At 40.9% G+C, this 25,636-nt stretch overlaps 1 protein-coding gene across 3 annotated transcripts in view; it reads left to right on the forward strand.

Moving 5' to 3' along the window:
• LOC111655269 (MICOS complex subunit mic25a-like) overlaps positions 1-25,636 on the forward strand; it is a 78,693-nt gene that overhangs the window by 36,351 nt on the left and 16,706 nt on the right. For all 3 annotated transcript variants that reach the window (XM_023406601.2, XM_087174084.1, XM_087174085.1), the window contains 2 exons: positions 984-1,054; positions 11,869-12,004. In XM_023406601.2, coding sequence (XP_023262369.1) covers positions 984-1,054; positions 11,869-12,004 — 207 coding nt within the window. The remainder of the gene's footprint in view (positions 1-983; positions 1,055-11,868; positions 12,005-25,636) is intronic.

Below are 25,636 nucleotides of genomic sequence, written 5' to 3' on the forward strand. Positions count from 1 at the left end.
GAAAGATATTCATTTTTCATATGTGGGGACAGAGACAGAAGGGTGGGACAGAAAAAAAACTGAGATGAATTTAGTGGTTAGTTTATCATAGGTAGGTTCAAAGTGCAGAATAAAGTTATCATTAAAAATATGCTAATTCAAATATGAATTAAATGTCAGTTTTTTTTAAAGGAATAGTTAAAGACATTTGGGAAATGTGCATGTTGATTTTCTTGCCCAGAGTTAGATCAGAAGATCGATTCCACTCCTCTCTGCCATAAACTATGAAGCTGCTGCCAGCATCTGATTAGCATAGCTTAGCATAAAGACCAGAAACAGGGGGAAACAGTAGCCCTGGAGCTCACTAATTAACATGTTATATCTCTTTTGTTTAATTCATATTTAAGTTATGGTTTTACTGGTGCTGGCTGCAGATTTTTTTTTTTCCAGTTTTCCCTAATTGTCAGACTGTCCCTTCAGCGTGTTCTTTTAATGAAATATTAAAACATTATTTACACAAAGTTCCCCCAAAATCTAGCAGTTTGTCTCATTATTATTCCCAATGATGTCTCAATGCTCTAAAATATTAATATATTGCTTTACACAAATAATTTCAAAAGTGATAACATCTCTTCATATGTACAGAAGTTTTGGCGAACACGTCCTTCAATGCTTCACTGAATGATCAGAGTTTCTCGACAAACTGTTTTATTTCTACTACTCGTGGCCAACCGGGACAAGACATAACATGTGCAGTTGTGAGACAGCGACACATGTGTAACAGTTGCTGCCTCGCAGGTGTGGCTGTATTTATTGGAATAAAACTTAACAAAGAAGCTGCTGCTGGAAATCTGATTGTGATTATGCTGAACATACAAAACAACAAAAGCCGTTATCCATTTAGAATCACACTTGCTAACTATACAAAGTAAAAGGAGACACAACAATGCACATGTTAAAAAATCAACTAATGCTTTTTCTTCTGTGTTGTCCTGCATGTCTAGAATTTGGAAAGATACGAACACAGCAAGGAACAGTTCCACCAAGCTGCCTCCAAGACTGAAGCAAACGTGAGGTGAGACACGCGTTCACACACATACACATTCACAAACTAATTTGCAGTTCAAAAAGTAAAGAGATATTATTCCCTTGGAGCCTCTGGCACACACCCACCGACTCACAAATGACACGGGCAGAATAGTATAGAATAATAATAGAATAAACAGAATAATAAGCAGCGATAGATAGCTATCTGCTCTTTTTCCTCATTTTTTAAACCAGATAAACGCACACATTCTCTAGAGCAAACCTGACTAATGTGATAAGTGTTTTAATTGGCTGCTTTAATTAAGCCGAGTTTAACAATACCCTATTTCCCCCCATCTTTGCTTCTCACCGTGGACTCGTAATGAGCCACAGCCAGGGAAAAGGTGGCTAATTTGCCACCGCAGTCTGTAAAACACACAGCTGTAATTCAAATTTGAGACCAGGCCTTGACTTGGCTGTTAAATTCTCTGCCACAGCAGTAGCAGGGCTTTGACAAGACGAGAGTCGGTACAGCTATAGCTGAAAGACACAAGTACTTAAGGGTGAGGACAACATATACTTGTTTATGTATGTATGTGCTGCAGTGTGTCCTTGTCCCTGGAGGCAGGTTTTAGCTGGAGGCCAGCTTTTGGTAAGTGAAGTGTATCTGTAATGTTCTTATGTCCCCAGGATTTTCTACTCACTTCACTGTCAAATTAAGAAGAGAGCAAGAAACAATTGGTCAGAAGGTTATACAGGTTTTTGATAAACCTCCCACCGTATTTGGACCACTTTCTCTATGCAATGAGTGACAGATATTTTGGATTGCATTTCACAGTAGCAGCAGGCTAAGCGTGATAGCCTGGAGGTTTTTCTCCCTAGCCACGTCCACCCTCTCCTCCTGAGGGATCCCAAGATGTTCCCAAGCCAGTTAGGATCCTCCAGTGAGTCTGTGATGGACATGCTCAGAAAACCTTTAAAGCTTCTCTTATCAGTATTTTAACAATAACAATGGATCAAATGATTACACTCACCGAGCATGTAATTAGGGACATCTATACACCTGCTGATTCATGCAATTATCCAATAAGCCAATCATGTGGGAGCAGTGCAGGGCGTAAAATCAGGCAGATACAGGTGAGAGCTTCAGTAAATGTTCACATCAAACATCACCACAGAGGAAAAAACGTGATCTCATTAACTCAGATTTGACCGTGGCAGGATTGTCGATGCTGTTTCTGAAACTCTCGATCTCCTGGGATTTTCACACACAGCGGTCTCTGGAGTTTTTGCTCAGAGTGGTGTGAAGAACAAAAAAACATCCAGTGTGCAGCAGCTCTGTGGACAGAAACTCCCTGTTGATGAGAGAGGTCAGAGAGAATAAATAACTACACAGCAAATAAATCAATGTATGGGAGACGATGTATCTAATTAAATATTATTTATATTATATTTACAATATTTTTATAGTTATACTATTAATATAATATTATGGAGTGCAGTGTTTTTATAACCAACTGAAGTGATGGCCAAAAGCGCAAAAGTAAAACCTGAATTATTCTGAAAACATGAAGGAGATTTTAAACTATAAATAAGTTTGTATTACAAATGAAGTATCTGGAGTTTAGATAAATTGAGCGGCTAACAACGAGAAACACTTGTTCTTTACTTAATCTTCAAGTCATGAATTAAACCACTAACTGCTCCATTTAAGGAGCCCAGATTCCAGAGATAGGGAGTTGCACTAAATATTTGAGTTTGAAACATTTGTGTGGTCAGTTTCACCTGGATGACTCAAAAATGAACCGAGAACAAAAAAGGCACTGCCTTTCAACAGAGCGGAGGATTACCTGCTGACTTCCCTTTCACACCAAAGCCCTGCACTTCAGTCTTAAGCCTGACGATAACAAGTAGCTCTGGGCTTGCCCCTGAACTCACACATACACAGACTGCTTGCTGCGTGTTAGCATCGCAGTTAATACACCCCTTGCCACGACGATTCGAAGTGACTGTACGCCGCTATTGGCAGTTGAGGAATATGAGACGACCCCCCCCAACGCGACGCCAACATGTTTTTGATCTGATCTGTGCAGATGCTGAAGACCAGGTGATCTTACCTCCGGGGAATACTGTACAGTAATACCTCTAATCCTCTGCTCGTTGGGATGTTGAGGTGTGTGTGTGTGTGTGTGTGTGTGTGTGTGTGCGTGCGTGCGTGCGTGTGTGCGTGCGTGCGTGCGTGTGTGGAGGGGGAAGGAGGGTATTCTAAATCTATGAGTGTTTTATCAAGGAAGATAAAACGATCCAGGCTTCCTGTATGGCACTACCTTTACGGTCAATTATATGCTGCTTTTACAGGCTTTAGAGAGTGGATTAGACCCTCATTCATTTTGTAATCCAGTCTAACCCTAACCTCCGGGGGATTCAGTAGTGTTACTTTAATGAGTGGATTAAGGTGTGAGAAAAAGAGTATGTCTGTGTATATGGTATGAAAAATATACACAACAAACAGGGTTGTATTTGATTTGGACCTGTACGCTACCGTGCCGTGGTTCACCTAAGTAGAATGGAGCCATTGTTAATGGTAGTAACACCTGTGCTTTTCCTACCGAGACAAGCCAGATAAATGTCTGCTGCTCAACAAAGAGATATGATTCATGTTCTGCCCTCCTGTTGGTGAGCATGTACTGTAAGAATGTGATTGGTGGGGCGACCCGGAGGTCGAGCGTTTTACCGTGTGGGTCCAGGTGCTCTGGGGTGGTGGGTCCCCGGTTCGCCTCCCAACTGGCCGTGTCATTCCCCTTCTCTCTCTCTCTCTCCCATTTCTTGTTCTTCTTCATTCTCCTGTTGATTAACAGAGGCATAAAATGACCAAAAAAATAACTTAAAAAAAAAACCAAAAAACGTATGTGATTGGTATCTTCCAAATGTGTGATCAGAAAGGCTGGAAAAGTATAAATTGAATAGAATAAATCTTTGTTTGCCTGAAAAACATTTAAATATATGCAAATTGGGTGAGCTAACACTCTATCTGTTCCTTTGGTTAATATGAAAATTATAAAAATCCAGAATACATACGGTGCTGGTGACAGAGGGGCAGAGCCTGGACATTTAAAGGACACTTTGAATCATTCATACATTTGAAAAATAAAAGTTCCATGTTCTAACATTTTCCGATGCCAAAGCTACTCTGTAGGAAACTTCAGGCCGGCTCTGGCTTTATGCTGTAAACTGATTGAGTGAAGTTTCTCTCAGTGCAGAGCTGTAGAACAAAGCTACTATAAAATATGAGGTGGATGACTCCTAAACCCCGTTGGCTCCACTGTCCGTGTCGTTCTGCGTTTTGTATAAGAATGTGTGTGTGTGTGTGTGTGTGTGTGTGTGTGTGTGTGATGTGATGTGTTAATCCGCAGTTTAATCCTTGAAGCAAAAAAGGCGGCTTCGGCTGCCAGCACTCTGTGGTTATGAGGGACCCGGGGAGCGCGGGGCCAGTGTGTCATTGTCACTTGTGTGTATATAAGAAAGAGACAGAGGATGAAAAGAGAGAGAGAAAGAAACCTGTAGCACTCTAAAATGTCAAACTCAACGGATCATGAAAGAACGGTATGATTAACTTAACCGTCATTACCCCAGCCAAGGAGGTTCCCTTTTCACCCGTGTCTGTTTGTTGGTTTGTTGATTTGTTTGTTTTTCAGCAGGATTACGCAAAAAGTACTGAATCGATTTGCGCCAAATTTGGTGGAGGGAAGGGGCATGGGGCGGGGAGAAGAACCCATTATATTTTTGGGTCAGTCACTATGAATTTGAATTATTTCCTCTGAGGTCTGGTATGTGTTTCTTTGATATTGGCCTTGGTGGAGGTCTGCACTCGCTAAGTTCCCTTCCAGTTTTCTTCGTCTCTCTCTATCTATTATATTTTTTTGTTTAGTATATTAAAACAAAATGGACCATAGCTCAATAGCATCCCCTACTTTTCATCCACTGTAGTATATACTCACACTAATGATCTACTTTTCCCAGTACATACTGGAGGGTACAAGAACACACATCAACACATGCCGCCATGTGCTGTACGTACAGTACATGCAAGAGAAAGACACACAAATAGATACTAAACAAAAATATAAGTACAAAGCAAAGCTCACCTAAGTGTACCAGGAAGCAGTTATTAAATGAAACTAACACTTCTAGCTGACCCTCTCTCCCAACACCCCGCCCTCCCATCCCACGCTCCCTCTTACACCCACTCCAGATGGTCAATTTTGATTATCACTAAAGTACAGTCTTATAGTCCTTCCACCTCACAGGAATCATTAGGACCCACAGATTCTTACCGATTGACTGGATATATGACTTCAGGCTTGCATCAGCACGACTTGATGTGAGCAAACAGATGTAATCTTTGTCACGGCACATGAGATAACTTAAAGTCTACACCCATAGGTCACCTATTGATTTTGTACATATGAACACTGAAGATCCAGTAGCAGCTGGAGATTATTTACTCTACCTGGGTTGCACTGCAGGCATTGAAAGTCTAACTGAGATAGAAACTTGTGGTGAGAGTCAGTCAATAGCTTTGAGGATTTCTGCAGTAGTTGAGCACAGCTCCTGAGCCGTATGACCTGTGCACCCCTCCGTCGCTCGGCTGCCACAAAAACAGAGGAGGCCTCTTAGCAGTGGTCTGTGGCAGCAAGCTGTCCTTGAACCGGCCTACAATGAAGCAGAGATGGCTACACTTAGCTGTTCACCGCTTAGCAAAAGCATTTTTGAATTTCTCGAGCTCGACAGATTTTTACCAAGCTGTCAAAATAAAACAGATAAAGTGAAAGAGACGTGAAGATGGAAACGGCCGTCTTTCTAGTCTAGATACATTTTGTATGTTAGAGAGTGAGGGAGACAAGCTCCTTTTCAGAGCTGAAAGTAATAGAACGAGAGTGAGATGGAGACAGACAAGGCAGATATCCACGTCAAACCGCTCAGGTCACTATCCAAGGCATTTTAACAAGGCCAGCTGTCTGTTACAGTAGTAGCTGAACTAGCCTTAATAGCCAGCCTTTGTCAGATCCACCCAGCCTGTGTCAGGCGATACCAGCCTACAGAGATCACTCAGTGATAAGGCCGGGAACACTGACAAGACAAGTCCAGGGTCCAAGTTAAAAAAGCAGACGACTTGGCAATTGTTGCTGTGCTGTAAGAGAAAAAGCCGACAAAAACATGGTGTGTGGTTCACTGAATTTAGACCCAGTTAAATTTCAAATGTGTAGATTACACGCTGCTGATCTTTAAAGTGGCTGTTTGAAGAAAAACAGTCTGATTTGAATGGAAAGGGAAACGGTGTTAAATCAGGTGTGTCATTAACATTATCAAGTGGCTGTCTAGACCCGCAGCTCCTTCAGATGAATCCACAGCCTGCTTTGATTTATAGCTGTCAGGAATATAAGATTATGACAAGATATTCACCATGTTAACACAGATCATTTAACGATCCAATACATTTTCTAATTAATAAGGAGAGTCAGGAAAACGGAAACTACTTTATATCAGTAAATCGAACAGAGGGAGATTTGATAAATGCTCTATGTGGCTATACACGGAAAAAACAGAAGCTGAGGATGAATGTCTGAAGTGGTGTCTTCAGAGAGAGGTAACGGGGAAGCCAGGATTGTCAAGTACCAATATTGTGACTTTGACTGCTACAAGATAATACTAAAATGATATGAGAATTCAAAGTAGACGTATTAGATGAGAAATATAACTACTTTTGTTTTTGATAACACTAAACAAATGAGAAATTTTACAAATAAAATTATGTGAATGAGACGTTGGGTGATCAGCAATATTTAGCTTGAAGTCAGTACTCGTCATGGAGCTACAGTGTCACAGGGCTGGTAAATGACGGTGGTGGTTTACTAACCGACAGACCCGTCATCTGTTTTTTTTATGCCTTTATTGATAACACAGTAGAGAGAGACAGGACATGGGGAGGCAGAGAGAGGGGGAATGACATGCAGTAAGGGGCCGACTGCAGCGAGGACTGTAGCCTCTACACATGGGGCCCCTGCTCAACCCACTGCGCCACTCAACGCCCCATCCGTCATCGTCATGAGCGGCAAAAAACTGCAAAGAACTAGCCAACTTGTAAAGTATCAAAACAATATGAAGCAGGTTTTCTCTCTCTAATAAAGTAGAATATGATTGTATGAATATATGTCTCCATAAAGTGGAAACCATATATAGTGATGACGTCTGTCCGCATCAAAATGATCATCAAGAACTGCACCACCACTCTTATAAGCAGGGTTAGATGTTTTTGTGTGGTGAAAAGCAGACTGTTTAACTTTTACGGTCATGGGAATGTCTTGGCTTTCAGCAGGTGAGCATATATTGAATTTTACAGAAGAGTCATTGTGGAAACCTGCAAGAAAAAATATTTACTAATACAGCGTTGACAAAAGAGAGGCAGAGGAGAGAGAGAGGCATTGAGAGACGTACTCTACCTCATCTTCAGAGTTTCAGAGACAAAGTGAAGTCTGAGCTCCAGTATATAGAGGACTCTCTTCCTGGTTGCAGGTGTGATGGGAATGGAGAGATGGGGGAGGACGAGTGAAGCAGTGTGGAGATACAAGATAGAGGAGAGGAGGATGTGTGCCCTCAGTCAATTGAAAAGCTGTCAGGGCGCAGGTGCATACAAGCTACAAGCCAGAGATAAGAGGCAACTCTATCTCTCTAGCTGTTTTCCTCTTCACCTCTCTTGCCCTCTTTCTCCCTTGTTATCATCTCTCTTTTTCTCTTTAATTCACCATCACTCCAGTATTAATCAAGCTAGTAACGGTGAAGCAGTCTGTTCAGGGATTCCGACCCTCTAACATGTCAAATGACATTTTCCTTCTCGCAGTCTCTCGCTATCATAAACATTTTTGGACATTTGCTTATTTGTCTTCTTGACTTACAAGAGAAGATCAAAACCATTTAATGTCTGTACATTAAAAACAATGTGGGAGCCAGTAGCAGGAGAGAAATATCTACCTAGGATACATCATGTTGATTGACGACCTTCAGAAGTGTGGGGAGGTGACTTTTTATTTTAAGTTTTAAATATCCCAGGGTTGTCTTCCGCCCCCTTCCTTCCAGTCTTTATGCTAAGCTAGGCTAATGTCTTGCTAACTGTGTTTAACACAGACATTAGAGTGCTATAGATCTTCTCTGTTAAATCTTCAAATCAGATCTGTGTCATATGGGCACAGAAAGCCATAAACATCACACTTCTTATCCCACAATGAATCGACAAGAGTTGTGAGGGGAAGAAGAAAAGGAGGGTGTAAAACAGATGATGATTGATGGTGTAAACTCAAGTCGTTTAGTGCAAGGAAAATCCACTGAGCACCATGCAGAGAGAGTTAATGATAAAGTGATGGCTCTCTCTCTCCACTCTTTTTCATTGCAATCGGGTTTTAGATGCACCCATGAGGTTGAGATATTTTTATGTTTTGTCTCATGTTTTGATATTCACTCACATGAAATATATAGAATAAAGGATTTATTACCTTGGTAATAAGAGAGAGAGAGAGGGAGAGTATTATATTCACCTGTATTTTGTGTTATTGGAAGGACAAACTTGAACAGCTTGAACCTCACAGCTGAATGAATGCTCAAAGTAACAGGATTAATCTTAGCGGAGAAAATGTGGTTTGATTGGGGATAAAAATTGTTATTGTTAATTATGTTGAGTTAATTTGATAAATCTGACTTCAGTTACCAACAAACTCTTAACAGGTCAATCTGAAACTAGCAAATCTAGTTAACCGAATAAATGCATAATATTGCTCTTTACAGTTTTTCGCTGTGAACTTAGAGAATAAAGTCGAGGTTTTGTCACAGTGCATATCAAGCTAGTTAGGATAAGTTAGTAAACCGGTTTAGATTATGCGTCACACACATGAAAAAAACAACTTTTAAAATTTGAGTTAATAAATTCCCCTGTGACTTTACCACTGTATAGGAAAGTAGCTTTCACAATAATACAGTTAGTCAGTTATTTGGCTGCCACTTGGGGAGCCGGCTCAATTGCGATTAAGGATGTTTCTTCCAGCCCTGCAGGGTTAGTGTTAATGTTTAAACAGTCTTGACACTGAAAGATGTAGTTGTTCGACGTTGGCATTTCCCACACACACTCAGACATTGTAAAGACTTTATTGTCACAACAAACCGAAACATGCAACATATGCCTCACGTGTTGGCTCACAAACAAGATGCTGCAGAGTTTCACTGTTTAACTCGTGTTGCAGTCACCTCAAGTCAGTCACTATATTGGATTCTCTTAATTTTTTCCTCCTCGGGCGCCGCTTCCTATGAGGCGTTAACAAGATTTTCTAATTACTTGCCTGAAACAGTAGAGATACCAATACTTTGTAGTTGACAGGATAGAAATAAAATGGCACAAAGGACAAACAATGCTTCACATGTACAGCCAAAGCCATTAAGGAAAACAGAAAAAACATCACTCTTAACTCCAAGAGAAGCATTGTTTAGAGGCGATAAAAGCATCTTCCTTATCAGTCTCGGAGCTTTGCCAGTAGCTTTTGTAGTTGCTGGTGTTTTTGTTTTTTTGTGTATGTGTTTTTTGTGTCTTTCTCATTTTCCAGTTTCTCCCCTCTTTCATTTTTCACTCCCTCTCTCTCTCTCTCTCTCTCTCTCTCTCTCTCGCTCTGCCTCGGTAAGCTGGTCTGCATGGTCCAGAAGTCTGAAGCCTCTGTGTTCCGTCCGCCTTCGCCGCCGGAGATTAAAAATAATGGGCTGCACCATTAATTAAGCAACTAATCTTACTGTTTATGTTTTGTCATATTTACTGCTCACAGATGCGTAGAGAACTCCCCCAAAAAATGACTGCTCCCACACACACGTTAAATTGCTTTTGCGTCGCACACACATTAACAACAACAAGCCGACACGCGGCTCGACAAGCTGTCGGAGAGGCTGCTTTACTTTATTCCAGTTAAAAAAAACCAATGCCTCCTACTCCTCTCTTTCGATTTTTATTTATTTATTTTTGCGAGCAGCAAAGTTAATATTGTTGATTTAAGACCTCACCTTCAATTTGGTGTAGCATGTAGACAGAGCTTTAGCTTTCGCCGTGGCTGAACCAATTTTCTGCTTCAAGCGCCTTTAAAAAACGCAGCGCTATCAGGAGGCTCCGGCTTCCCTGATGAAGGCCATTTATTTCAAATTAAAGGAAAGTTCCTTATCTTCGGCCGCCTCAAACGGACAGAGAGATAAAGATGGCGCGCTTTGGTGTCGTCCCCTCTATGTTGTTAACGTAACGAGAGAAACGGAAAGGAGCGAGTGAGGGAGAAGTGAGACAGGAGACTAAAAAAAGTGGAAGAAGACAGATTAAACAGGAAAGATAAACCATTAGAGGTGGTGTGTTGGGGGGGGGTAATCTGATAGGCTGTCTGTCCTCTTTTTAAAATGGGCTTGTGAGAGAACACCAGTGGATGTTTCGTTCCTCCTTTTTCATCTTTTCATCTCACTTCCTTCCTTTATACGTTTTTCCTCTCTGTGTCTTTTCCTTTTCCTATTTAACCTCCATCACCCTTTTTCAGATAAACTCTGTCTTTGCCTCCATGATATTGTTGCTGATGATGAAGTGTGTATTTGCCTGTGTGGGTATTGGTATGCTGTAATTGAAATGCTGGGGTCAGCTCTCCTCTGTAAATCAAAGCCAAAAAGAGCCTTTAATTTGGCTTTCAATTAAATCTGGTGTTAAATGCTCCTTACAGAGAAGGTGTGTATGCTGGGGCACATTGTGGGGGAGGCGATGATGTTTCAGAGGTGTGTGTGCGCGTGTGTGTGTGTGTGTGTGTGTGTGTGTGTGTTTGTGTGTGTGTCTATGTGTGTGGAACATGTTCAGTGTGCTTTCATGTTTACGGTGTACTACAAAGTGTGTGTGTGTGTGTGTGTGTGTGTGTGTGCGTGTTTGTGCATGTATCTTTTTATACCTGCGTGGGTGTACATAACTTGCTTGTCTCTGCTTCAATCAGTCAGAATCCATTACAGTGAGGCACCCAGGCAGCCAGCCTGTCATAGTTAACAATCACACAGATAGACAGGCAAATACCAATTATAATACAACCCACATATCAAATTAAGCATGGCTAATTCAGTCTCTCAAAGCACACTTTTCTGCTGTATTTGATCAGAATGATCCTACCCACTCAATTAGATGTGATTTAGCGGTAATTGCATGATTTGCAATGAAGCACGTACTATGCACACCATAGGTTTTTAAACAGGCTGCAGTGGGTGTAAATGTTAATTGTTTTTCAACTTTGTCTTGCCTCATTTAATCCGACCTCTTTTTTTTCTTTTTTTTCCTTTTTTACACTTTGGTATGTGTCGTTAGTTTTCGTCAACAAAAAGCATTGTATCATTTTTGTTTTGTTTGCATTTTTTATTCATTTTTATGTCTTTTTTTATGTCGCCATCTTTGTTGTATACAGTTACCATGGTTACATGTGTCATCTTTGCAAGAAAATGCACAGTTTATCTGTTCACACACGGAGCTCATGTCACTATAACAGAGTGACGCTCTTCAGTAAATCCAGTTATCATTTTCAGACTCCGAACTGCTCTCTCTGTCGTTCTACTCACCGAGCATCACCTCTGCTCTGTGTTCTCCACTCCACCAATACTGAAACTTTACATGCTGGTGCACATCAGTTGTTTTTAAGTGATCCTACTTTTTTTTCAGTTCACATTATTGTTCTGAAAGGGGGGAAAATGCACGTTACTATTTTCTTTCCCTCCATTCCTAATCCCATTTTACTGTATCTCTGTCTGTTTGTTTTTGGGTTTTTTTTGCAGTGCGCGTAATACAGACCCCGTGTGTGCTGGCCTGCAGTCTCAGATTTTATCCTGCTACAGGGAGAACGGAGACCAGACCCTCAGGTGTTCAGACCTCGCCAAAGCTTACATGCAGTGCATCAATGCAGCAAAGAAGGTAAGAGTTTTTTCACATCTAGATTTGGAATATCAGAGAAGCGCCAAAGGTTGAATATATCTGGAGCAAAAGTATTTAAATATAATTATAATGTCAGCAGTCCCATTAAATTGAAAAAAAATAAGTCGTAGATCATAACTTCATTATGAGGATCACTCTCTGCAGGAAAAGCAGTAATTGCAAAACAAAACATCACACAGGAATGAATAAAAAAATGGTAAATACAGAAATAGAAAATGATTAATACTATAAAAATATAAAACAATTACATGTAACACTGAACAGTGTAATATCGACAGAATTATATCCTAATGGAAATAAATAAAGGTTAAAAATAAAGTCAGTGCACATACAAGTACATCCTCAATTACGTGAACAGTGACATCTTTTACCATCAAATCTAAACAGTAAACATACAGTATGTTCTCGTAAAGATCATGATGTCAGTAAATGTCAAAATATGCTGCTGAACTGGCACCAGACACATTTAAAGCTTATTAGGTTAAAAGACTAATAGTAAATGACAATAATAAAATCATTTTTTTTCTTAGTCTTGTTTTAGTTTTAATGGAAGTGTATTGGGAACTGTGATTTTTCACTGTTGTATACTAGTGGTTGTGACCAAATGATTAGGGATTTTTGTCTATGTTGATGTGGGAATCTCACCTGTGATGCCTTATTACCTCATCCACCTGCCCCTTCCCAGTCTCGGCTCAGTCCCATTCTTGTGAACACAATACATCAATAATGGCTTGAAGGAGTTTTTTTTTCAAATTTGGGCACGAACATTAGATTAGAATTTGGTGGTCAGAGGTCAAAGGTCAAGGTCACTGTGTTTTTGGCCATAAATTCATACGCTAACAATTTAACACAAACATCTAATATGATAAAATGATGGAGTGATGACCTTTTATGTCCAAATGGTCAAAGGTCAGCCTCACTGTGACATCACCATGTTCTGCTCTGGCTTTTATTCTATGCTGTAACTCGGGAAGCGGAGATCGTGACCATATATTCTTGCAACTTGGCTGGTTGGAGGAGGCATTGAACCGTCAGGCAGTGATATCAGAGACTCATGCAGACCGGTTGTCATTTGCTGTGTGAAATGCCTGATTAAGATCCCTGAAACATTGCAGTTTAATGACTTCACCGTAAGTGTTGACAGTGTGCAGGAGCAGCGACTTCCTACCAAAAGTAATAAAAATGTTGAAAATAATAATATCATATTGGACTTCCCCTCAAAGAAGCAATGATTCAGGGAAGTTTGGGACATAACAATCCAGTCTGAGTGGTGGCTTTTGAAGTTCTCTAAGGAGAGACATGTTTTTATTTTCACAGCAGCACTCTGTCTGATGTAAAAGAAAGAAATTCATTTTTTTCCTCATGTTCACAAGATTATTCTGGGGGAGTTGGAAGAAAGAAAAAAAAAACATCTGATTGATAGGGTTTTGAGTGCTGTCACTTTAGGTTTTTACACAGGAAAAAAAGCCTTGTCATTAAAAACAGCTTTCAGACTGAATGTCTGATGCAAAAGTGTGTAATCCAATTTCTCCAGCGCTACCAAACTTCTTTTCCTCCCAAGACTGAGAATGACACCTTTTCAAGGCAAACACAGTTTTGGGTCGCTAATAAAAATAAGTCTTCAGTCACAGTTCAATTCGTCACTGCAACTCTTCGCTCAAGATCACTTCAAGTAAGTGAAGAAAAGCAGGTTTTTCGGAAAACAAGCTGTAAAACCGATCCTTAATTACAAGAAAGAAAGGAGAGCGAGTAGCTCGTCCAGTCAGATGCAGCAGGAACGTCTGCAGTTTCATCATTAGGATTCAAGGATGGTGTGAGATCAAAATGCTTGCACTGCAGACTGTGTTTGACTGTAAATAGGATTATGTAATATTAGGCCTTGTTTAGAAGCTTTTTATGTTCATTTGCATAATGTTTTTGCAGTAAGTTTGAAACCTTGATCCTTGAACCCAGTCCCTCATCACATCGAAAGGAGGACTCACTGTGTTTTTGTATTTTAGCTGTGAAGAGAATCTATAGTGTCACAGAGCTGTTTATCTTGTTAAATAAACACAATCCTGTGATTTGAGACCGGAAATTTTAAGCCGAAACCGTATTACACAGTGGCAAATATGGAGCACCAACATTTACCAAAGCCAGTAAAAGGTTAACTTGCTGATTGGAGGTTTATAAAAACAAAATCCTTGATACAGTGGAAACAGCTTGTAGTGATCACAGTTACAGAATCAACAGCTTAGATCAAAAGGCTCAGGACATAATCATTCCTGTACCAATGCTTTTTAAATAATTTGCTTATGGTAATCAAGTAGTCGCTTGCAGTGTTCATTTTGGGTCGTGTACATGGGTCTTCACTGCTGCGGCTCACTGACTTATTTTTCCTCCTGGTTCCTGCTCCGCTCATGTTTTGGGACTTTCACAGCGCGTCATTATCGGCCCTGCTCTCTCACCGCAGCAGTGTTGCATATGTTATAGGTGAGTGGCTGGGCTTGGAGAAGGAGAGGGCCACGGCGTAGTTTGTTATTTTATCTTTAAATCAGAAAAAGAAAGAAATTTGGTCACAAACGTCCATTTACAGTAAAGATTCCTCTGTATTTCTTTTTACACTCCATTTGAATTATTTAACAGACAGCATGGTTTGTTTAGCTACTCATTTATATGTTCGACTTGTCTGATGGTTGTTTATTTTACAGTGTGTCAGTTTCAGCAGTTTTGGCTACAAACTGTAACAAATTCATTTTTAGTGATTATGGTGTCATGCACTTCTCAATGGACACTTAGTTTAGTTACTTTAGTTGATATTATTTTGCCTTCATCTTTGGGGTTATCTTTGTCATCGAGCAGTCAACTGAGGTTATAAACTATGCATCTACTGAGTCAAGACATCTTGCCTTTTTCTCTACGCCACTTCCTTGTATTTCATCTGCAATAAAGACCAGACAGGAACCTCTACTTATGCATGCACTCAGTAAAATCCAGCCTTTGTACTGTACTTTCCAGCATTCCACGTTCCTCAGTTGAACCTGCTGCTGTATTATTCAAAAGCAAAAGCCAAGTTCCTCAAGTATGTGCATCTCTGCAGCAGTTTTAAGTTACAAATTCACAAAAAGTTAGAGAGAAAATTGCAAGGAGGAGGAGGAGGAAGAGGAGGAGGAGAGCAAGTTGGAGGACAGAATACTGGAAGCTTGCACTTCCAAAGTTTCTACAGTACAGGCATTTGAAGGTGTAGCTGCTCATCATGTATCCAAACAACGTATTACTCTGCCTCATGCTGGTCTCTGCTCACATCTCCGCTGCGTTGCTCAGGGGCACTGAGGCTTCCCCTGGCATACAGTAATACAGCATCTGATAATCAGCCTGCTGAAACGTGATTTCTCCGCTCTTGTACTAATGTAATGTGTGCGTGGCTGCCTGTACGTGTGCGCACTGTCAATGGCGTCTGAACCTTTGTTATCTGCCTTGTATTACACCATCCACACACAAACGCACATTCATATGCACACAGTTGACAGTATGCTTATGGTCTTGTATTTCTGCACTTATGAGAACCAAATGTCCTTACAAGGCTAAGCAGAGAGTGTGTGTGTGTGTGTTTGTGTGTGTGTGTGTGTGTGTGTCTGTGTGTGTGTGTGTGTGTGTGTGTGTGTGTGTGCATGCGTGCGTGCGTGCGTGCGCGTGCATGTGTGTGTTTGTGTGTGTGTGAGTGGTGCATGAATAGCTTGCTACATTGCAGTCTGCTTTAACCTATACATCAAGGTCTTTCCTCTTGATTGGCCCCCGAGGCATCTCCCTGACTTTCACCCCATCAATTTGAAAGTTTATAAAGTTCTTCCTCCATTTTCTGTCTTTAAAAGCTGTCACAGTTAGTTTGGTTATTACTGATAACTTTTTTTTCCTGTTGAGTGGAAGCTGCAAAAGCTGTGAAATAGCAGTTAACAAGTGCGAGATGCTTCTTTTTGTTTGGAATAAAAAACATTGCCACCCATCATGTTGAACTTTTAAAGACAGAATAACAACCTTTATAGACAGAACCAGTATTAGGTGGTCAATACTTATTACTACAATAGCACTATGTCTGCGTTTTCTCTACCCACTCTTTCCATCAAACTTATTTTTAATGGAATTGTCTCAATCAGAGGATTTTCTGTCTATGTTGGCCTCAATGTCCATCCATTGATCGAAGTATTATTATATATATGGACATAAATATCAATAACTGTGGTTTTCTAAATATGCTAGCATTGATTAACTACCTGTTACCAAGTCACAACAACAGCCCCCTGAAGGACACTGTCGGCAGCTCAGTTTCCACTTGAACAGACAGACACGAAAAGCTGCTGCTGAGCCCTGACTGCTTTAGAGGTTAAGGTAATAAATGAGAAATAATGATGTGATATGCTTAGCTAAAGATTTAAGTGGAGATTTTCCTCACTGCTAACAAGTTAGTGTGGCCTCCCGAAGCAGCTGAAAAATTAAGCCAACATGGAAGTGCCAAAAGCTGCAGTTCCTCGAATGGCTGCTTGAGTCTGGCTCCAAAAAACGAGTCAAGCCAAGCCAAGATGGCGACAGTGGAGCAGCTCACTCCGAGCTTCAAAACTGCTCTTCAGAAACCTGTGGGTGGCATAATGGAGGCTACGTCAGTCTTTATTTACAGTCTCTGGGTCCCCTCACTGCAAGCAAGCTGTTAGCATAGCAAGTGCTTTCTTTACTCTAGAAACCCGTCTGAAAGTTTCATTTTGTTTTATTTTTGTCACAGAATTCAGATTGATTGAGCGCAACTGATAAAATATCCCATTAACATTTGTCATTTTAGCGAAGTGACTAAACTAAAGTAAGCCTGGTAAAAATTTGTGTAATTCACTTCAGTTTATTAAATGTTTCTGAACTTTACTTTTTACTTTTTGAGTAAAAAAAAAAAAAAGAGTATATCTCACAAAAGAACCTAATATGTAGTTTAAATTGTGGCCCTGACTTTATCTTCTGTTTTAATTTACAGACAGGTGATTTTCATTCTCAGTATTTTAAGCTATCAGTAATTATCTATCTATGAATAATTGGTCCCAACTCTAAAAATATTCACATTATCAACCTTTGAAACGACGCCACATACTTCATGATCTTTGCTTCACACTCTTCATTAGATTTTCCTCTCTGCCTCATATGAAAGTCTAATGCAGAACTGTGGCAAAAAAATTTCATTTTCATATTTAATTCTTTAAAATGCAAATGTTTGAGTCCAACAAACTGGTTGGAAATGATAGTGTGATAGTTCTACTGTGTCCATTTAATAAAGCAAAACATTGTTTCCTTCTCTCTCCTGTAATGCATATTAAATGTGCCGTGAGGTCAGGGAAAATTTGTTATTTCTGTTTTTGTCTAATTTCTAAGAACAGCTGACGAGTGATGTCCTCGGTTGTGAATATAACTTGAATCCGTTCAAAAGTTTAGATTGAGCGAGAGGAGCTACTGCTAGTTTAGTTCATCAAGTTTTAGAATGAACTGATAAAGTTTTTAGTGGGTGAAAGACGACTTTAACTGGGACTGAATTTGTTCCAGTTCTTGTTTTGTCTTCCCAGTCTCACAGATGCAGCTGTGATGTATTTTGATCAGTGTCACAGCAGGTCAGCGGACAGGCCTGCATGTCACCGCCGTCCTCCAGCTGGCTTACGCTACCGTCTCTGTGCGTGCGTGTGTCTTTGATGGCAAATGAGGGGGTGGGGGTGGGGATCCCACGGAGCCTGCAGAGGCAGTGCACACGACCTCTCGTCATTATTCTCTGGGAGGCTGAGCCTGACGCGCCACATGGAAGACATACACACTGTCCAGTGGGACGCTGTAGTCATTCATCTGCTCTCTCAGATGCAGATACATACACAACAAACGCACACAAACACACTGTGTGTACGCCTGGTGGGATTCTCAAGTCATTTAGGGCCAATCTCAGAAAGAGCCCGGCTCTGATGCTGATCAGTGTCGGTCTGCGCTCACAGTGGAGAGGAGAAGTAGGAGAAAGACAGACTGAAAAATAAGAGACGACGCAAGAGACGTACAAAAGAAACTTGGCAAAGAAAATCTGTACAGAGTAGTACAGAACAGATTCTATGTAGGTGAGAGTGAAAATACCCAAATTGAGAGGAAAAAGGAGCAGGTGAAGGATATAGAGAGAGTTTTGGGAAAACACAGAAGGATGACTGATCCAATCACAGATATGTGTGTGGAGCTACAGCAAGGTTGGGATCTGGTCGGCTGAAAGTTGAGACCTCTGAATCTTTAAATGCTGTTATTTTCCCCTTCAGCAAGGCCAACTACTGAGGCGTACACACACTCACATGTATATATCCGGAGCCCCGCTGTGGAGTACAGACATGGCAGGCTTTGGGTCTAATACCCAGGGAGCTACCCCTAAAGTTAAAAGCTGCCTGTCAGAATGGAAAGAGAGAGAGAGAGAGGGGAGGTGAAAAAGGACCGGAGAGAGAAGAAAGAGGTAGAATCAGAGTGAAGCAAAAAAAGTTTTTAGAGTGGTGAGAGGCAGCAGAGTGATTGAGAAAGAGATTTGGAAACACTTCTACGTCTGTGAACCTAGATTTTTCTGTGATCTAGCTAGCTAGCCAGTTCCTCCGTTCCCCTTTTCTCTTGTCATGCTATCATTGTTTGCGAGTCAGTGTATTTACAGTTATTGGCTATTGTCATCATTTCCATCCTGGTCATAAAGCAGCAACTGTGTAAGAGAAGAAGGCCATCCACATCCTTGTTCCACGCAAAAATAAAAAATAAGAGGCTTGAACAGTGTCAGGTAGCCAAACGATTGTGTTGTCCTCCGAAGTAACAGCAACAAAAGATATTTTCTGTGGACTGTTGTCTGACTGTCTCCTTGGTGCAGCAGTGGATAAGTAACTCCTTGCTGTCACATTTGGGTTTGTTGATGAATCCAATCTCATTTTGTCAGTCAAATCGTTGTAATTCATTTTCTTTGACAACAGCATGCCGACCTGTAAACCAAATCTACCCAACAACAAAAGTAATGGTAATGCACTCAGATAAAGATGATTGAAATGTACAGGTCTCATTTCTGTTTGCTTCTTCTATGCTCTCAGCTCTTGTGCTGTAAGCTAGCAACGTTGGCTTTAACCTACTTTAAGATCAGAAATTGGCATCACTTTGCTACTGACAGAGCCAACAGATAGGATTTTATTACTGAACTGTGACCACAACACTCTTATTTCTTTCACTCTGTGGAAATCTAATGTTTTTACATACAGTGACAGTGGACAGACATAAAAACATGAGACTGGACATGTAGGCTATTGGTGTGGGGTGGTTGTTATGCAGATAGGCTGGACAGTAGTGTCCCTAAAAATACATATACACTGTATGTTCTATATTTAAGAAGAAGCCTCAGTGATAATGTTGAGTTTTTCTTGTTTGTTTGTTTTTTTTTAAATAAAAATAAACATGACAAAATGCAATCGGGACAATGACTCGAGAATAGTCACTCTTTTAACATACTGTACACATGATATGTGAATATTGTATTTATGTATATTTGAAGTCAGACCGGAAAATTCTGAGCCCATCCTTTTAAATTTGTCTGGCACAAAAAGGATGTACTAGATTTTCCTTTGTGGTGCTCCATGTATGACATCCTGCTTTGCAATTCAGTGAAATCATCCTTGACGATTGACATCAAGGGTAATTGTTGGCAACCAAGATACAGGATGGGGAAACATGTCTGTTAGCACAGCAGCCTGAATAACTTAACAGTCTGGAAGACTTACATGTGATAGATATCAAGAGACAAGCAGACTGACTACAGCTCACAACCCTGTCTCCTAGAGATGATGTTCATAGACAACTAAACCGCAACAGCAAATATGGTTTGTAGGAAACGTGATGGCTGGCTGGATTACATTCAGAGGCAAGGTGTGTTTTTGAATGAATGAAGCCTCACATTTATTAACACTAGTGGAGTCACCAGGAGGTGGTTGGGCTGGATAACTGGGGAACAGACTGCACGACTGTCATATCAGAGACCGGGGTAGAGTTAGGTTTATGCAACAAAAGAACTTTGGTTGAGGTTAATTCTTCCCGTTGTGAACCAAACAAAGTAACTAGCAAACGAGTACACGATGTGGTCCAGCAGCAAAGTGGTCCGGACAGCAACACAGATTATAATCATAGGCCTTGATACAAGAAAAGAGAGGAGATTTAAAATGTTTTAAATGTTTTTAAAAGATAATTTTGTTTTAAAACTTTTAAAAACATTATATAAACCATTTGTCTGCCCACTTACAATTCCAGCTTAGCCCACCAGAGGGTCCACATGTTGGGAACCTCTGCTGTAGTTGCTACCGCTGAATATTGTACTGTCAGACACTTTGGTGAAGGAGAAACGTGTCTGTGAACATTTTACTGAAACGTTCAGTATCAATATATATGCGACTTCCTAAGTATGTAAATGAACAAATATCCTCATTACGTTAATAGAGAATGTAATCCAGTCAGAAGGTTGTAGCTCACGTATGTTTTCTGACTTAAGGATTATGACTAAATTAGATGTGTATTGTGTAATTTTTCCCTTTTTCTCTTCTCCTTTTCTCTGTTCTCTGTTGGCTGTCCAAGTTGTTGAACTCCCCAGTGCCTGACAGCCATGGCTAGTTACAGAAGGGCGTAGGAGGACTTGCTCATGAGATGTCAGAGTTGTCAGCCGTCATACTGTAAGACATTCTCCAAAATTACCCAGTGCATTAAGACTGAATGTCCCTCTCCTGCAAGGAAGGGGTCATTAATTTACACCTTAAATCTAAATCCCCCCCTTCATCTGCTGGGCTCATAATTCAGGTTGTTGGACTGTTCAGTCGTTGACAGTCAAGCGATCCGCAGCTCCAGGTAGGAGGTTTGACTGATGACAAATCACTGCAGCTGTTGATCAGAGGCTACTTTGCATCAAGATGGAGCTTTTCTCAGTGGCATAGTTTACACACGAATCCCTCACATTTAAAACCTACTTAACTTTATTTTTTAAGACATAAAATTATTATAAAATACGTTCTTTTGCTCAGGTAGCACTTATGATGAACAACCACTCAATCCAATATGACAGTCCCTGCAATGAATCTGATGTGAAGCTGGTAGTGTTCAGTTTTTGTTGACACTGTGTCAGAGAGCTTTTGTTGATGCACTGCGCTGGATCATACTGAGAGGCGTTCGCAATCTTCCGTCCCCCCTCGTTTATGTAAATGGGGGTGAACAGAACATTTGAGCAGGAGAGTATTGCCGTTAATGCACGGGGGAGTGTCACATGCACCCACCAAGTGATGGTTTAGCGTTTTTGTAGGAAACGCTGTTGAGATTTGAAATGGCCCAGCTTCGTTTCGCAGGAGCCTGTGTGCTGTTTCTGAGGCGTGCTTAGTGTATGAGTGTGAGTCCCAGTGGATGACACGCCTAAAGATAAGGGGAAATAGAAAATAGTTTCATCAACTTTTGATAAGTCCATTTGCAAAGAAAAACCCTATTGACAATACTGATATGCTGATAATAAATGTGTATCTGTTGCCGATCAGAGCACACGCTGACTTTCGCAAAGCCAGTGAATCACAGCGGTATAAAACCTAATATTGATTTCTTTTTTCTCTTACCTTGAGTCTTATTCTTGATTGAACAGGAGTCATGCCGGTACAGAGATCACAGCAGCTCGGCTATTCTGTGTGTAATATAGACAAACAGACTGAAGAAAAATACAAAGAGAAGGCAGAGGACAAAGAAATGTATTGAAGAATAAAAAATAAATAAAAAAACATGCTGTAGATACATACAGATGTAGAGGGAGTTAGATAAGGTTGGTAGATGTGAAAGACCAATGAGAAATAAACGAGAAGGCCTTGACAAACATTGGACACGAAAAAAAAAGGAAACTAGAAAGGAAGAAGAGTAGGAGAGCATCAAAGCATGGCAAGAGAGCACAGTGAAAAAGAAGAAACAAAGAGGTATGAAGTGAAAGCTGAGATTAAATGTTAAGAGCCAGAAGCTGGAGATCCGTTTAAGAGAGACAAATACTCTAAGCGACTTTCTCCATATGGAGTATGAAAGAGAAAAGATTAGTGAGAGTGGTAGAGTGGAGCTGAACCTTGTGATGAGGACTAAGGGCAACAAGCGCAGGGCGGTAGGTCTCGGGTGCACGGACCGTGTGGGCGTCTCTAAGTGCTCCCGCTATTTTTGTTCGTGTAGGTGCAGCAGCGCAAAGTGCAAAAGGGGCTGGATGAGGTGCAACTTAAATCAGAGGTTGTGATGATTTAATAAATTCACTCTTGGCCAGTCGCATCGCTCTCTCGACACTCTGAAACAGCTGTGCTAGTCACAGTCAACGGGCAAGACAACAACTGCTCAACAAATGGAAAGAGGTTTTCTCGAGGTCTAAACGGTGCAGAGCGGCAACATCCTCAACAAACAGCACCCCAAAACTGCAGCCAGGGGTTGGTGGTGTGGGTTTTTGTTGAAATTGTACAATAATGATAGAAATAAATAATAGAAAATTTAAGTACCAACAATTTTCTTTGTCCCATCTAGCAGTGGCTGACACACCACATGAGTACCCCAACTTCCCCGAGTCCCAAAGTGGCCAGAGGAACAGATAACGAGTAGATCAAAACACCAACTTAACCCAAATATAACAAAACCAAGACTAACCTGTTTAACTAACAAAAACAGAAGAAAACTGGCAGTTCACCCCGACTAACTCTCACATGCCACAAAGCTGTCGACACAATGGTGTGGCAGGTTGGGACAGGAGGTAGATGAGTGCCTCCCCTTGTTGCTCGGCGACAGCATCTTGGTTCCTTATATTTGAAAAGGACATCTGACAGGAGCCAATCAGCTGCAAGAGTCAATGTTGTCCACCAATCACCTCCTCGCCCTGACACACACCTATTTGCAGACGTGCAAACTTTCCCATGCCATGCCAACTCTCAGGCCACTTGTTTTCACCTCTCCCCCCACCTGTGCACCTCGCGCCCTGTCAGGAAATGACCACAAAACCGTCAGACCGCCGCTTGTGATGGTCGTTGGTGGCACTACTCGTTTAAGGCCCTGATAGTGCAAAGCTGGAGAGACATTACGAAAAAAAAACTAACCAAAGAAATGAACCGGAAGAAAGAGGAGAAAAGTGGCAAACACTGAGCAACTGAAGAAGCAAGGAGAGAAAATAATAGGAGAGAGAAAATAATAAAGAGGAGGTGGACAGTTGATGAACAGAGGTGGAGGCAGACAGGATGAATGGAGAATGGGGGGGGGGGTACTTCGGACAGATAAGGGCAAGGGGAGAAACTAGGAGGAGTGGAGGAGGCTTGAGTCAAGAAGGGAGAAAGAGAGTGGCTGCTGTGAGGAGAGAAGTGGTTATGGAGGAAGGGTTGGAGATGGACAGAAGATGAAAAGAGAGAGAGAGAGAGAGAGAGAGGAGGAGGAGATGGCGGGCCCCTCAGCAGTCAACCCTAATGAAGAAGTATGAGGAGCCTCAGCTGCTTGCTGGACCCGCTACTGACCACACACACACACACACACACACACACACACACACACACACACACAGACAGAAAGTTTCACACACCTCCACCTAAATATGCACTCCTGAAGTTATGACATAAAATTCATGAAGCGAACGAGTAGTTGAACTCCACATTCACCTCATTCTTATGAGTGAATAAGCGTCTTGTAGCTTTCTTTAAATTCTCGATCTTTATATTTGTTCTGGGACGGTTTCTGTCAGATTTAAAAAACTCAGGCATGAGAGTTTCACACCAAGCTTCTAAATTAGTGTCGGCTGCTTGCATTGTTTTTTTTTATATATCCTCTTTCAAAATGCAGAACTTTGCTACAAAGTTGATGCAGATAGCACTTTTTTTTTTATCCTTTGACACTATCCTTTGACTCTGCGCTTTAACCACTGAGAGTTCGTGCCCACTAGAGAAAACAGGAATAAAACTTAGAGGTAAAAAAAAAAAATCTGAAATATTAACAAATGTTCAGTAGTTGTGTTTCACAGTTTGTGCAAAGGTGCTGAATTGATTTAAAAAGGTGACATTCATTTGGAGCACATTTTTGTCAGATTCCTGTTTCTCTTCTCTCAGTTGAAGGTCTGTTTTTGCCTCATTACCTGTGACTGCCTACAGACAAGAAAAAAATAAGCCTTAAGGAATCCTTGAACTTCTTTCTTCCCCAGCTCCTAGTTTTGAACAATTGTTAATAAAGACTCACCATAACACAGCACGCACAGTGCGGTGATGAAGGTCTGTTGACCAGAAGTTTTCTTTTCCATCGGCTTTCTTTTCTGCAGAAGCAGCATAACCACTGAAGGTGAACTCTCTTTTGTTTGACTCTTTTGCTTGTGTACATACAGTATATGTGGTAACATGTACCTACAAACAAAATGAATGCCTGTTCAATAAACTGTTGCTGTAAATATAATAACTCCTGTAGTGCACACAGACAGGAAGTAGTCTAGGTACTGTAGATGGGCGTGTTGATCCCAGGATAAAAATGCAGCTATTTTGGAGCTTTTGACATGGATAGGAAATAGTACAGTGGTATAGCCTAACATGCTGACATGCGTCAACATGCCCCCAGTGTGACTGCGGGGCACCGCCGTGGCTCAGAGGTTAAGACACTCACTAAAAACCAAACTCCCCGTTGGGATCCTGCTGGCAGCCTGTGTTGCATCTGTGTCTCCTTGTTTCCTGTCATCTCTCCACCACTGGTATCTCATAAATGGATAAAAAGCCCAAAACAATAAGAAAAAATACTAAGAGAAATAAAAAGAAGACAATGAATGTGGTAGAGCTGTCCATTATTCAAAAAAAAAAAATCCTGTTTGAACAAATGAGAACTAACATGTAATTTGTTCAGATTAATTTGAAGGCTGATTCTGAAATGTGCCAGCAGCTGGTGCTGTTTAAAAGGCAAAAGACGGTGACGCTAAACATTGATTTGATTTAGATTGGTCTCACTAAAGTTAATTGATAAATGAAAATCATCCATGGCATTATTGTTTGAAAGCATCCTGACTTTACTGCATTTCACAGCTGCATTAAACTGTTTATCAGTAATAATTTGTAGCCACTGGCAACTCAACAAATTGAACAACTGGCCAATTTCCACCTCACTTTATTTGCATTAATTTGACCTCTGCACGGTTTGTGCAGTCAGTGTATATTCACCACAAAAGAAATGTACTAACTGTACAAATGTTAGCTGTGTGTGTTCACAGCTCATACTCTGATCTCAATTTAATAGGACCTTCAGTCATTTCTCTTATTTTCTTTTACTGTCCTTTTTCCTTTTGTCTGTAAATTCATTAATTCCTCAGACAAGTATGAATTTGATGCTCAAGCCAAAATATTATTAACTCAACTTGTACGCACTGATTACCATGCAGGATACACGACGGTATTAGCTGTGTGATCGGGCCATTCCTCACTCCACAGGAAGGTGGCTCAGGTGACCTTAAACAATTGATTTTGTGGCAATCCAGCCATGATGACTGATTTTCAACACACAACCTTGATGCTTTTTAGTTGGGAGCAGTTGCCATGGAAGGTCTGCATAGAGGATGCAGTAGTGTGCGAG

Source organism: Seriola lalandi, unplaced genomic scaffold (assembly GCF_002814215.2).
Source record: "Seriola lalandi dorsalis isolate HSWRI2012SDOR001 ecotype SW California unplaced genomic scaffold, Sedor1 jcf7180002054312, whole genome shotgun sequence".
Lineage (NCBI taxonomy): Eukaryota > Metazoa > Chordata > Actinopteri > Carangiformes > Carangidae > Seriola > Seriola lalandi.